Here is a 14722-nt window from a genome sequence, read left to right as displayed (position 1 = left end):
CATGAATGTCTACATCCATCTGATAGCTGTTGCAATATGTTAGCCTGCAACAAAGTGGACAGACCAACAATTCCATCCCTGCAGCCAACTATTGATTTGTCCCGACATATTAAGTATGACCGGGCATCAAACAAGCAATCAAACAGTTGACTCCGACTGCCCTTTCAAAGAGCAGATGGGATGTCTTTCCTGGCATGATGGTGATGCCTCAGAGGGAGATGCTGGTAATGGGCTGAAAAGGGATCCATGAAGAATGAGAGACATGTACCCTCATGAGCGGGACCAAGCCCTCTGCTCTCTCCTCCTGTTCAGTTGATTATAGAGGACAGAGACCACATAGCACTGGACAGGGTTACACTCAGCAACCGGGAGGTCTGTGAGGCACTGCATAGTCACTGGTGTTATCCGAGATGATTATGGACGGTACACAGTAAGGTGACTCTGGTACTTTCTCTTGTTTCATACCATATGCTCCATACTTTGACAGGCTGTCACCCGGGTTCGGGAAGAGTGGCCGTCATTCGCAGCCGGCTGCGCCTCTTTACTCCAATTGGCTGCCGTCTGGAGGAGTGGGCGTGGTTTCTCATGTGTAGCCCCCCAGTTGTCAGTCTTGGTAGGACAGTGGGTACTGAAGAAAGGCATGTTCACAAGCCCCTCCCTGCTCCATGCACTATTTTGCACACAAGCAACCCCAGCTTCTGTTATGGCAGGGGCTGCACATTGGCATCTCCCAAACTGCTGCTGCGTGCCACTCTCCCAGACAGCTCTCCCCTGCCCTCTCAGGAGACAGACAGACAGGCTGAGCTGAAAACAGATTGTAGTGAACTGTCTGGCAAACACGCCCTCACATCAGGAGGACAGAGTGGAGGAAACTGCTAAACATATGTCACAAGGTAAGCTCTGATTTAATATTGATCTCATGTCTCTATCTCACAAACTCGAGATGTTGAATGCTGACCTTGAAAGTCTTTGATAAAAATCTGTTCTAAACTCAGGATCAGAAAAGCATTTGACTATAAATGGTTTAACAAATTGTGTCGAGTGTATCTCCTGGGCCTGTGCTGAATACTGATCAGACTTTCAGGGGGATACATTTGCCTCTCAGAGATAAAACGTTGAATTACATTTACATTTTGATTACATTTCTATTTACACATGCTGAACAGAAAAGCACTTGAAGCAACACAAACACACATGTCCCCGTAAACACACGCGCCCAGGCGGCACACTTTCTATTTTAACCTTGCCATGTTAACATTGCATAGCTTTCCTCAATGCGTGAAGCCACTGGCAGCTGTTTCATCCTGAGCTTTGGCTTCACATACCACTCAATGAGGCTTAGATGCCTCAATCCACCTCTGACCCTGTTGGTATTGGAACAGGACCAGGACAACTCCAGTGGTCCCAAAAAGATCCCCAAGAAGAAATACATACTGAAGAAGAACTCATAGAACTTGAGCAATGTCTATAGGGAAGTCATTTTGGAGAGAGTGAGTGTAAAAAGTTTTACAGAAAAAGAAGAGACGGATCAAGCAGGAGGGGAAAGGGAGCTTGAGTCCAAACAGTTGGCTATGGTTTCTAAATCAACTCCGAACAGAAGACAGGGTTTAGAGTTATGCGCTGGAAAAACCACAGACTGTACAGCCAAAAGTTGGAGGAGAGGAATCATTTTTCCAGGAACAGAACATTGACAGGGAAACATTTATACATGCAGTGTACAATATGCTGTGAATACAGATGGACAGGGTGAAAGATGAAAAGAGTTTCCTGGTTTTTAAACCTCACTGTTAGGTTTCCAAGTTCAGAATTACGTCAATTGTCTAAAATTTTACAAGTCAGGCATTCACTCTGCGGTGTCAAAAAGTGTTTTTTTTATCCAAACACATAATAAACATGAGCGTTTGACTGGGATAATGTGATAGAGGATACAAAGGGACTGATCTGAAACCTCACCCCATGTGAACCCACAAAACTAAAAACACGTGAGACTACACAAACTCAATAACTTGTGAAAAACTGCAGCACCTCTGTCAGATTGTAGTTAGTTGTACATCGATCTACATGCTAACATCAGCTTGTAATGCTCACAGTGACAATGCTAATATACTGACGTTTAGCAGGTATAATGTTTACCACATTCACTATCTTAGCTTATTTTGCTAACAGTCGCTATTTATCGCAAATGTCCAGCTGAGGCTGAAATTAGCAGGTTTTTGATCATACACCAAGCATTAAGATTTCGACCTGATGGTGGCGCCAAATGAAAAAGTCACCCAAAGTGATAGCATTTAATCATTATAGGAACATTAAAGTTAATGGACTGTATTCATGTAGCACTTTTCTGGCCTAGTCGACTTCCCAAAGCACTTTACAGTTCAAGTAGCATTCACCCACACACTCATATAGGTTTTCTACATGCAAAGCTTTTTCTATCAAACACCATTCACCGTCGGCACAGTATCTCGCTTAAGGTGCTTTCGGAATGCAGCCTGTGCCGGGAAAAACCTGGATCTAATGTTTGCATCAAATTGCATGACAGCCCATTCAGTAGCTGAGGACCTAACTCAAAACATTAAATTTCAACCATGGTGGAACAAAAGGATAAATATGTTAGGATTCATCCTCTGAGGACAACAAAAGTGTGTACACAATTTTGTGGCATTCCATCAAACACTAATGGACTAATGGACCATATTAGCACGGCTGAAACTCTGCATTGTAGCAAACGTCCTGTTGTTCCCAGCATTGAGTGAACGATAAACAAACAAATATAAATGATCCATTTGTGCTCATTTGAAGCTCAAGCATTTATTGTTGCTTTGGTGGGAGGTTGCCTCTTGCTGTGTCATGAATTTAGTTTGTGGCTGGAGTAAAGAATGCTGTGGACAGAGATGTTGTGATTATGAGGTTTATGCAGGCAGAGCCAAAAGGTCTGTGTGAGAAGGAACACATTTACTGAGAGCCTGAGAGGAGGAGAACAGCTGTTGTGGGGACACAGAGTCCAAAAGAGCTTGAATCTTGCAAAATAGACACCCCCGAAAAAATGACTAACTACAGCAAGAGTTATAGTGGGATACCAAGGAAACCTTATTCAAAAAAATCAACTCATTTCATTGTCTAGCTTAGCAGTAGTGTAGTGGTGCGAAGGGCTGCTTGGCTCGGGCCTGTTTGGCTTGGTCCTGCTTTTACTTCTCATTTGTTGGGTTTCCTGTGAGGTGGGCCCAGCATACGAAATCAAAACATGTGCCACGGAAATGTGGACAGATTTAGGCAATGACTCACAGCAGTGGCCTGATCGTTATTCTGCTATATTGTTTCCTCTGTGGCAACATGGTCAGGATGAAATGTTTGAGCGAGTCTATATTCGTATGTAAGAAACATGTGGGCTAGTGCAGTTTGTTTCTCACTTTGTTTTAGAAGCTGTAGTCTAAAAGTGAACATACTGCTCTTTCTAAATGCTACACATTCAACTTTGGATTAGCTGTAGCAGGCAAAACCATTTGACATAGCCACAAGCCCAAGGATAGTTCAGAGGACTGGTTTGACATTTGAGGAATATTGATTTTAGATGAAAAGATAGACACCACTTTCATAGTGTGCCGCAAGTTTCCAGGTCTCATATTGCATGGACAAAACATAAGTGATCTTCCCATCAAAGTATGTTAGATAGCAAGTAGGTAAGTAGACAGCATAAAGAAAGGGCTGGATATTAGACTCACTACTTTTTCTTGAAAGTTAGCGGTAACTCGCGGCACTTTTTGGCTCAACAATGTGGGTTGTCAAGACCAGAGCTAGTCTAGCTGGATCCCCTTTGCCTCCAGTGTATGCGAAGGTAAATAAGCCATCTCTCAATATCCATATCTCAAAATATGAGTGTGAAATTTAAAGTAAATATTTTCCTTTCATTTGATATGAACTTATAGCAGTAAACAGTTTTTTTCATACATAGTAAACTTCATTTTTGCCACAAAGCGATGCTCTTGAAGTCGTCTACTTTCTGACTGTGATGACAGAGCCGTCATAGAGACTGATTGAGACATCGGCAGTAACAGGTGCTCTGCTGCACAGCATTGGTTGACAGATTTGTTAATACAGCCTTTCCACATTAGGCTTTTTTCTTTTAAATTAAAGCTTCACTGGCTCTATGGAAATCATGTCATCCTGGTTTGTCCAACTTTGCGGAGGACGTTCACTGAATTAACTCCAATTTGAATTTCCAATAAAATTACATCTCCTCCTTGTGTAATGCACTCTAGCTTTACACCCACGTGCATGAGCTAAAATTAGACTTTTCAGATTGGGTGCTGAAAGAGTGTGATAGAGGTCCACTGGTGTGGCAACATGCACGCTGTATCAGTTTCAGTGTGTTCAGTGAAACACGTGTACTGTAGGTTTCTGTGTGGACAACAGAACCAAACATACCGTGAGGAGAAGGAACGCTGCTGTGATAAATCATTTTACCAGATTTAGGGAAAAATATATTTAGTTACTGTAATAACTATTGAATTTTTCTCTAAGTAGGCTACCTGGTGGGAAGAGTTACTGCATGAAATACAGAGCGGGCTCAATATTATGCTTTTATTTGACTGAGTCACTTTGCATGAGAGTGCTACATTTCATTCGGGCTGACTGAAATCTGTAAAGTAAAGTAGTAGAAATTGTCAAATGAGCACTGGCAAGAAATTCTTGCTCAAGGTCATGCTGCTCCTACTTATTTTGTTATCAGTTTAATCATATTTGTCCACTTTAATGGCTGCTCATGTTTTTTCCCTTGAGACATCCAATTTCTGAGAATGTGGCTTGTTTTGTTAAATAAAAAAATGTGATTTGTATTTAAGCTACTATAGTCAATACTTATACATGAACAATGGATCTAGTATCTATGTCTAATGAGAAAGGGGCTTCTTATGATGAAAAATCCACATATCTGTCAGAATACTGTCACCTGACTCATAGTTCCCCTCAGTTCTACAGAGCGTTGTTGGAAACATCTTTCAGCTCACTTTGACTTTGGATCAATCATTGACTGTTTTTTACCACAGATCTGTTTAGCTTTGTTTTTCAGCTGAGACAGGGTCCCATGAACCTTCTGTAGACTGAACAGTACAAAGCTGAAGTTAGGGGGAAATTCAGTTGATCTAAAAGCAGAGGGAATATTGGTCAAAAATATGTTACTGCTTCTTCAGAGGACGGTATCATCATTTAAAATCAGTAGCAAAACTATATTGGTTATTAGTGATAACATCCAGCCCTTACGGCAACTTCACACTCACTGAGAAACAAGTTTGCTAACTGGAATTTAATATATTTTCCCAGATTAATATCTGTTATCCTATATTTGAACATACCATATATGTGACAAGCTCCACCCATCTTGAAACTACCAGGCTTGGTGGGCCTATCATTGAGTTCAAGCACATATGTACATATCCCAGTGTGTAAAAAAAAAGGTATGCATTGCTGTGCATAATTTGCTGATTTGTTGCTGTTTGTTCTTGGCCAACAGAGAGGGTGTGAAAGATGGAAGATAAAATTCCCAGCAGGCCCATTTGGTGGTGTTTGTCTGTTTACTGCATAGCTGACATTGTTTGGGGCTGCGGCTCAGTGGCTGCGGTGCCTCAAGAGGACAGCGAGCTGCCACAGAGGCTGGTGGTCAGGAGAGGGGGGCGTGTGTGGTTTGGGGTGGGAGGAGGTGAGGCTGGAAAGGAGGGACACTGAGTTACTACTGGAATACATAGAGAATAAACTCATATATTGACTAGCTAAAGACAAGAAAAAAGATAAGGGAATATAAATGGCAGTAGAACCATCTGCACAGTACAAATGCAACTCTAATGTAACACAAGAGAGTTAAAGGAAGTTCTCTAAAAGTAAACCACAGGTCTGTAAGAAGACTGGAGGGAAAGTGAGAGAAGGAAGGGAGGAACATAGTGAGTCAGAACAATGGCTGTCTTCATTTACGTCTGGAGGAGTATATTTTTGCCTCGCTGGCCAATGCTGCTAGGCTGAACGTCTCAAGTTATTTTCAGCTCCAGTCGTGGATGGCAGGGCTGTAATCAAATGAACATCAGGCCTGCCAGCGTTGAATAATAACTGGCTGGTTCATGGAAGAAATGAAGCAGTGACAGTGTGAGAAAAACATAAAAAAATCTTGTAGAGGAGAAGAGAATGACAGAGAAGAGGAGCGAGATGGCGCTTGAGTGTAATTGGGTGATGTTAGTTTTGTGAGTCACCACAACCATTGCCAAAAATCATCAGTTGTGCCATCATGCCTGTGTTCATATGTTCATTATTTTATTAGATAACCACACAATAATCACTTCAACCACTTATAAACAGTCCCTAGCATGTGTTCCATGAGTAGCGGCCTCACTTAATTCCACTGTTTTGCTTTTATCTTGTTTGCTCTGTCAGATACTCAAAGGTCCAACCAGATAATGTGACAACAAATTGTCGGAGAACAGCACAAAAGAAAAATGGAGAGACAAAATGGTAAGAAAGTCCGTAAAAAGACTGAGTTTGACTAAATGAGACATTTCATTGTGATGGATTTACTTAATTAGTGTTCAACTGTGTGCAGGAAATATCTCATCGCATAAAACTAAAGAGAATGGAATTAAAGGGAAGCCCCCTTACTCAGTGGAGACCCCTTATGGCTTCCGAATTGACCTGGACTTCCTAAAATACGTAGACGACATAGAGAAAGGCAACACCATCAAAAGAGTCCCGATCCAGCGGCGGAGCAAAGTTCCCCGGGCCAGCACTCTTCCGAGGCATCTCAACCCGTCTGGTTCTGGCCACTGCTCGAGCCTCTGGGGATCTACCGGAGCTATCGGCCCCAGGTCCCGATTGTCCGATGCCGATCATCACAGCTATGCTTCCTGGGCACGCGATCACAGGAGACCCCTTTCTCCCACAGGGCTCAAGTCTTTGTCAGAGATGGAGGCCAGAATCAAGGAGTTTGATGAGCAGCCTTTAGGTGAGCACATCAGACCTAATCTTCTCCGTGCCTCCAGTCTGCCTCTCACAGTATTACTAAGACAGAGCTCAGAGTCCACCGATGACCCCGGCAGCCTCCACAGTTCTAGGGATCACCTCGGAGGAAGAAACACCTCCTGTGAAGACATTTTATGCTCCCAAGATAGCCCTCGTCCTCGGGACTGCTCAGGGCTGGTGAGGCGCCTGACCGAGGCCCTTGAACATGTCGGGGAGCTGGAGATGGAGGTGAGGGTCATTCCAGAGCTCAGGGCTCAGATCGGCATCCTCCAAGAGGAACGAGAAATGCTTCGTCTGGGCCTGAATCCACAGATCCAAGCCCCTTCGATGAATGGAAGCACAGACCCTCATACTTTGTCCCACTATGGTACCAGGGAAATCAAAAGGCCCAGGCATGAAAGCCATGTTATGTTTCCTAAAAATCACATTGTCAGTCAAGACGATTCTAATCCAACACACGAGTGGAGGACTAGTACAGATCTGGACGAGCTGCTGACGGTGACGTCCCTGCAAGCGAAGGTGGCTGCGCTCGAGCAGAAGCTCCATGAAACTGGCCTGGAGCTCGAGAGGGCCGTAGGCCTACTGAGGGAGCAGCAGGAGGAGAGCAAGAGGAAAGACGAGAAGGTGGAGCACCTTATCACAAATCCTGCAGTGTGGGTCCGGGCAGAGAGGGTGGTTGTGGACCAGGACGGAGATGAGACGGTGGTGAGATCTGTTGAAACAGATTATGATAATGTCAGCTCCCTGAGTGTTGTAAGAACTGGGCCTGTAGACACAGCAGTAGTCGTCCCCCACATAAAGAAGATCAAGAGGCTCCTGGATCAGCAGTGGGCGTGTCTGTGTGCAGACAAGGAGTCAGGAGAGGGGGGTAAGCCACTCATACACCCCGACCCTAAAGTCAACTCCCTGCAGCAGGAGATGATGGGACTTGTTGACATCCTCACCTCCTACTACATCCAAAATGGACACAATGATGGAGACAGGATTCAGCATGAAGGTACTGTAGTCAAGAGATTGTACATTACATCACTGTACCTAGTGTTCACTGAGAGAGAAAACATTTCTCTGCATATTCCACAAAAGTCAACAAAAGAAAATTAAGTCAAATTTGCACTTCACGCAGCCTTAAAAAAGACTTTGTTGGAAACACACATATTTATAAAGTTTGTTAAGTTAACAATTGAAAAAAAAACGTAATTAATTTGTGTGTTACCATTTGTAACAATTTTATTTTTTCTCAGTGTTTATGTCTTCAAAAGGTCGACTGCTCACATTACACAAATCGCCTTTATCGAAACAAAGGCGATTTGTTATTTTGCTGCAACACTGAAAATGTTATCTTATTAAAATTGACTATAGGAGAGGTTGAATCATGGAGTTCATTAGTCAACTTCAGACTCCAACTTTAATTATCAGATGGTACTTGATGGTCTGAGTTTATATAGTTTGTATATCGAAGTTTAAAAAATGGGTGACTCAGCTTTGTGAAGCTATGTCTAAAGAATCCAAACCATGTTAAAAACATTGCTGCTCATCTGCATGTTGATATTCCATCATGTCGTCTGTGTCTCGTCTTCCCTGCAGACTCCAAATCCATCCTGAAGACAGATGGATGCGTCCAGACGTCAACAAGCCAACATTCTGGGGGTGTTAATGAAGGGTTAGTAAACAGCTCTCACTGCCTTTACCGAGCTTAAAAGTAATGTTTATTGGAACTCGACTGAATTTGAGGTTCTTTCGGCTACTCTTGCCTGGCTCTGACTGAGAAAATTATAATGATTTAAATCTGAATGATGAATACCACTCCCTTTAAAGCACGGGCTCCCATGTCCCATGAAATGGTAAATGGTCTGTATTTATATTGTGCTTTTCTAGACTTGATCTCCACTCAATGCACTTTACAGTGAAGTACGCTACAGTTTGCAATTCACACATTCACACACACATTCAAACATTTCTATGAGGGGCTATTCATGTTTCAGCATCTTGCCCAAGGACACTTCGGCATGCAGATGGGAAGACTGGGATCAAACCTCTGACCTTCTGGTTGGAGGACGACCGCTCTACCTCAGCATACATTCTTCATTTTCCAACGCCTCAGATCAAAATGTATTTCATCATTCTAAATTAGAATAATCCTGAAGGACAGAAGACTGTGTATTTTTTAATGGTCAGAATTACAAAAAACATTGAATGGGATATACAATCCACTTGTAGGAAATAATCAGCTGAATCTTTTTTTTTTACTATTTTTTTATGTCAAGCCACAGCTGCTTAAGGAATTGACTCAAAGAGTGATTGGATTATCCTAAATTATCCTTAACATGAATAATCTCTTCCAAATACCTTACTCCAAAACGAGCCAAATGAGACATCATGGGGGAAAATGGATGGATTGGCTTTAAGGTTGATGACAGCAGCTGTAAATTTCAAAAAAGCAATAAAGTTAATGCAGTTTTTTCAGGGAATTGAAGCATCTTTGTTTCTATTTAAACATCCCAGTGTTTGAGAGATCCAAGAATTCAGTGCTTAAAATGATGCGTAATTTTCTTTTCCTTAATTTTCATAAAGAACAACCACAATTCGAAATCTTGGGAGAGAAGTTGTGAACGACAGCGTTCGGCAGAAGGAGAGCAGCACCAGCCCCGGAGACATGGCTGCTGCCCAGGTGGATGCAGACCCAGAGATGAGACGGGTGGAGGGAGAGCGGCACATGAGCCCAGACACACAGATGATATCGGGAGGAACAGGATCAGGGCGGACAGATGGAGGCGTAGCGTCTGTGGAAGCAGAAGCTCCGGTGAAAATGCCCAAGACGAAACCAAAGCCTCCAGGAGAACAGATGGAGAGGTGCTCTGGCTCAGAAACAACCCCAGGGGGCAGGTGAGAGGACCAGAACTAATGCTTTATCAGTGCTGGTTTAGTAAATGAAATAGCTCCTCCAATAAATGTTTATTTCATTTCAATAGAATGTATTCCTGAATATGTGAGGTAAATCCCCGACGTGATGATTCACCAAGCACACATGTTCTTCTCTTTCAGGGAGACTGTGAGTGCAGATTTTATGACTGCATGTCAGTTCCTCAATGAGCACATGGAAAACATGCATAACCCCAACGATGATATGGTATGTGTTGTTAAACAGAGATTTTTCATTAAACCTAAAGAAAGTCATTAATTAATACTGAAGCTACTTAAACTCATATGTCTTTAGGTAAACAGGAAACAGGACTCAACTTACTAAATGTAACTTAAAGCTGCCCAATCAATATGTTGTATTGTTGATATCAACCAGCTAAGGACATTTTAGTATCTTTCAGCGCATTGTTTAGATTTTGTAGCCTGTTTCTCCAATGAAACCATGTTTCTGGCTGTTTTCAGTGAGAAACTAATCACATACAACCTCCTCACCAAACAATACACACAGTTAACAACTAGCTTTGAACATAGGCAAGATTAACCAACAGATATTTGTTGGTGGAGACCAAAATAAAGCGAATATTGGACTAAACACTGCCACCAAAAATAAATTCTAATGTTGCTACATGTTTTTAGGATGTGAAAATAGCTAAATTGTTGAACTGTTCACCTTAATAACTTTATACTGTGACAATCCAGTGACAATATGTAAGTGTTATGTTCTGTAACAAGTCCATTAATACTGCTTAAAAGGTTGTCCATGTACTGTACACTCTGCTGGTCAAATGTCAGAATGCATCATCCAAGGTTTCCATCCTTCCTGTATTCCTGTCTGTTTCTCCAGAGGAAGGCCCTTGTCGTGTTGTTTCAGTATTGGTTCAGTGCGGCGGCAGAAGAGGCCTCAGTGGCCAGCAGGGTGGCTATGTACCTGAAGGAGGTGAAGAAATCCACACCTTCACTACTGGCCTTCCTCATCAACCTGGCCGACGACAACGGCAACACGGTGCTGCATTACAGCGTGTCCCACTGCAGCTACGACATCGTCAGCCTGCTGCTGGAAACAGGTAATACCACAGAGTTACCAGTTTGTGTTTTTTTTTTACAAAGTAATCGCTGCAATGTTAATTTTGATTATCTCTGTACTTCAGGTGTAAGTAATGTTAACCTGCAGAACAACGCTGGCTACACAGCAGTGATGCTGGCCTCACTGACGGCCCCTGATGGCCCTGGTGGCATGGAGGTGGTCCGGAAGATAATGGAGCTGGGCAACATCAACATTCACTCCAGTCAGGTAACGTGTGGCTACACTGATTAAAATTACAGAAAATGAATAACTCTATAAATGAATAATTGATTTAAATAGCAATGTTTTTACAAAGCGCTTTACAAGGTAGGAACAATGAAAATAAGACAATGGAACATGAGCAGAGAAAATAGAACAATATCATAAAAATAATTGAATTGTAAATAACGAGGATTAGTACATGTAAATAAGAGCCAGAGTCAATCATCTGTAGAAGCTTTCATAAAAGGTTAAGATTTAAGAGGAGATTTAAAAGGAGCTGGAGAATTAGTCTGTCTGAGTTCAACGAGGAGCAACTTCCATAATGAGGGAGCTTGTTCCAGTCTAAATGGAAGATTGCATCTACTCCCACTCAAAATGGAGGGTCACTCTATTGTTTTTCACATGTGCATCAGTTTGCATTTCATAATAGTTACAAATCAGTTCTGAAAATTCCTTTCACACCTCTGAGCGAAGCCATTTAAAGAAGGCTGTGAAGGACTTGGGGGAGCAGTTTAAAAGATGTGAGAATATAACAGCAGGGCCGACCCTCCCCATAAGACAACTTTCTGTTTGCCACTATGGTCCCGCAGCCACCAGGAGCCCCCCCCCAAGTCATACATCGCATTTGCTGGATTAGGGTGGCTACTATAGCACTTGCTACTGTCAGTATTGTGTGATAAGGCAACAGCAAGGATCATCACGTATGTTTGATCCAAAAACTCCGTCCCCCTCCGTCAGTCTGTGAAAAATTATTTTTGTAATAAGGCACCTTTAAAAAGGAAAATTTTTGCATGATCTATATTCCAAGCCTGAATTTTATTATTCAAATACAAATTGAATATTATGTTTGGTTTGATTATAATGACTGGCAGTATGACTGGTGTATCCACTTCAAGCATTGGCCCCCAAATTGTATCCTTAGGCCCCACAGATGTGTGAAAACCATGGAGGGTCCAATGAATGACACTATCTTGCATTATGGGAAATATGGTCTTGTGTTTTTTGAAGATTGATCCACCCTGGAATTGCATCCCTCTACAGAGTCCTTTATCGACAACAATTCTCCGTCTGTGTCCCATCCTCTCTCGCTCTTTTCCTCACAGACGGGCCAAACAGCTCTGCACTTGGCGGTGAGACACGGCCGAGTGGTGATGGTCCGCCTGCTGCTGAGCTGTGGAGCCGACACAAACAGCCAGGACAGCCAGGGCACCACGGCCCTGATGTTCGCGTCGGAGAGGGGGCACACACACATCGCACGGCTGCTGCTGGAGAGGAGCCAGTGTGACCTCACCCTCACTGACAAGGTGACACTGAAGCGCACAAGTCCCATGGAGTATATATTTCCAATATTACCCCCTGACAGCCAAGTGTGAGATACATAGTTGCAGTTGTCGCAGTATGAATATTTCCAAAAGAATAACAAATAATTGGACAACATTTTCTTAAAAATTCTACAAGCAGCACCCTGAGGTAATACGATTTCATGAATTCAAAAGGATAACTCCAACTCGATTTCTCTTGTGAAATCCTGGTTTTATAAGAAAATGGCACAACTTTACTACGCACATAACTGAACTCAAAAGGGAGCTCATACTTTGTGCATGTGGGTGGACCGAGTGTGTGCATGCAGCAGAATAGAGCTTTCCCAGGATTAATCGGGGATACAGTAAGACAAATCTCCCTGGGCTGAGATGAGCTAATCCGCCAACAGTAATTTATCTGCCAGTCTGGAGCGAGTGGAAGCAGGGAAGAGGGCTGCTATATGCATCTATTACTTTTGATGCAGTCCACCTTAGTTTCAGAGGAAGAAAAGACAATAAACCACGGGTGTCCAGTCTCAACTGTGCAACATATACAATTATATCTCACCTCAACACAAACCCTCATTAATTAGACTAATTAAACTCCAGTAAATATGAATTCTTAAACCTATGAACTGAAAATGCAACCATGCGGATTAGTGTTTGATTTCAAGGTGCAGCCTCAATCTTGCACCATGAAACTCTTCCAATGAACACAATGACAAGAGTCCTCCTGCCAGGCAGAGAAGCTTTGTACCTGAGCCACACGCTAATGTCCAGATTAGAATGTAAAGTCTATTTCAATTTTTGCTAGTTCAGTTGAACATGTCAGCAGTAACATAATAAAATCAGTCTTATCATTTAATAAATCTCTGTCTGTCTGTATGTGGAACCCATATCTGAGGAACAATTCATTTGATTGGCTTCACGCTCGGCAACTGGGTTATTAAAGGCCCAAGGAAGTGCAGTGTCTAATCTGCTGTTGAGACACTTTCAGTATTTATAAACTGTGAATGTAGCGTTCGGAAGCAGCGGCGGCTGTGACTCATCAACATAAGAGACGTTGTCAGGACAACACAGCATTCATGTCAACGGCAACGGATTCACCAGTTCAGGGATCTGTGCACTGGGTCGAGCTTCACAGAACATGCAGCTTCAGGGTTCTGTGGCCTGAGTCTTTACTGCTCAATGACTGCAGGTCACTTTTACAGCCAGAGAAAGAAAGCTGCAACCAGCATTACCAGAGAACACCCTTCCAAACAGGCAGGTTTAGAACAGCCACTGCAGTTGTGTCTCTAACAACAGGAGTGAATCTCAGGGGATCAACAGAGTCAGTGGGATTCATCCTCAAGCTACTGCTGAAGTCCTCACAAAAGTTCGAAGAAATCCATCTAGTAATTGATTTTGAATACTGCCAGCATGGCTAAAATTACAGGTGGATAAGTAAATCTTTATCTTGTGTGTCAAACTTCATTTGACTTTTCTTTCTCTCTATCCTCCAGCTTGGTCAAACTGCCATCTCTATTGCCATGCAAGGTTCCCACACGGACACAGCTGCCCTCCTGCAGGCCCACGCTAAGGCTCGACTTCTGTAGAGCTGGAGAATCTGATCAGAATCTGGAGATATAATGAACCTCTTACACGTGCTCCTTTCCGTCTGATGCACCTTAAAATGCAGTTTAAGGTTGATGCTATGTGCCTGGATTGACTTCTTTCTTCCATGATATTGTTTTTGAATCCAGGACTTGTGCCGCACAAGTATTAACTCAAGTTTTGTATGAGATGACATCATCAATGAGAGAGGTGGGGCTTTCAACAAGGGTTTGTTGTGATGGCTTGTGCAGTAAAATGTGTTTTTGTAAGTTAGGCTTGATCTTTGCACAATCAAGTATCAGCTTCCCTCAACAAACTATGCAAGGAAAATATATATTTATAATAAGTAAATTGTTATTGTCATGATAAAATGGTCCTTATCACAGGTGCTTCTCTGTTTACGGAGGAAAAGCAGAGGCTGCTATTTCCATTATTGCGGCAGATCAGCACTTTTTGTATAAAATAAAATGTGTGTAAAATATATCAGGACATGTAAAGTACTTGTTGAATGCTGCATGATGTGTACATGAAATACAAATGTAAACCAACCTGTTGATTTATCGCTATAGCAATTTCAATAATGAAGGTAACAATGTTTGTTTTTAATAAAAATCGGGGGGAAATAGAT

General features: G+C 42.5%; 1 protein-coding gene across 2 annotated transcripts in view; it reads left to right on the top strand.

The window, feature by feature from the left end:
• LOC128454524 (KN motif and ankyrin repeat domain-containing protein 4) overlaps positions 1 to 14722 on the top strand; it is a 23743-nt gene extending 9021 nt beyond the window's left edge. The window contains exons 1-10 of one of the 2 annotated variants that reach the window (XM_053437940.1): positions 475 to 893; positions 6415 to 6492; positions 6581 to 7993; positions 8581 to 8656; positions 9568 to 9879; positions 10039 to 10123; positions 10760 to 10979; positions 11064 to 11206; positions 12304 to 12504; positions 14004 to 14722. In XM_053437940.1, the coding sequence (XP_053293915.1) occupies positions 6477 to 6492; positions 6581 to 7993; positions 8581 to 8656; positions 9568 to 9879; positions 10039 to 10123; positions 10760 to 10979; positions 11064 to 11206; positions 12304 to 12504; positions 14004 to 14096 (2559 nt within the window). In that variant the 5' untranslated portion in view covers positions 475 to 893; positions 6415 to 6476 and the 3' untranslated portion in view covers positions 14097 to 14722. Of the gene's footprint in view, positions 1 to 474; positions 894 to 6414; positions 6493 to 6580; positions 7994 to 8580; positions 8657 to 9567; positions 9880 to 10038; positions 10124 to 10759; positions 10980 to 11063; positions 11207 to 12303; positions 12505 to 14003 lie in introns of those variants that run through there. The other variant, XM_053437941.1, reaches the window with a different exon arrangement.

Source organism: Pleuronectes platessa, chromosome 13 (assembly GCF_947347685.1).
Source record: "Pleuronectes platessa chromosome 13, fPlePla1.1, whole genome shotgun sequence".
Classification (NCBI taxonomy): Eukaryota; Metazoa; Chordata; class Actinopteri; order Pleuronectiformes; family Pleuronectidae; genus Pleuronectes; species Pleuronectes platessa.
This window is presented reverse-complemented; position numbering and strand designations above follow the sequence as displayed.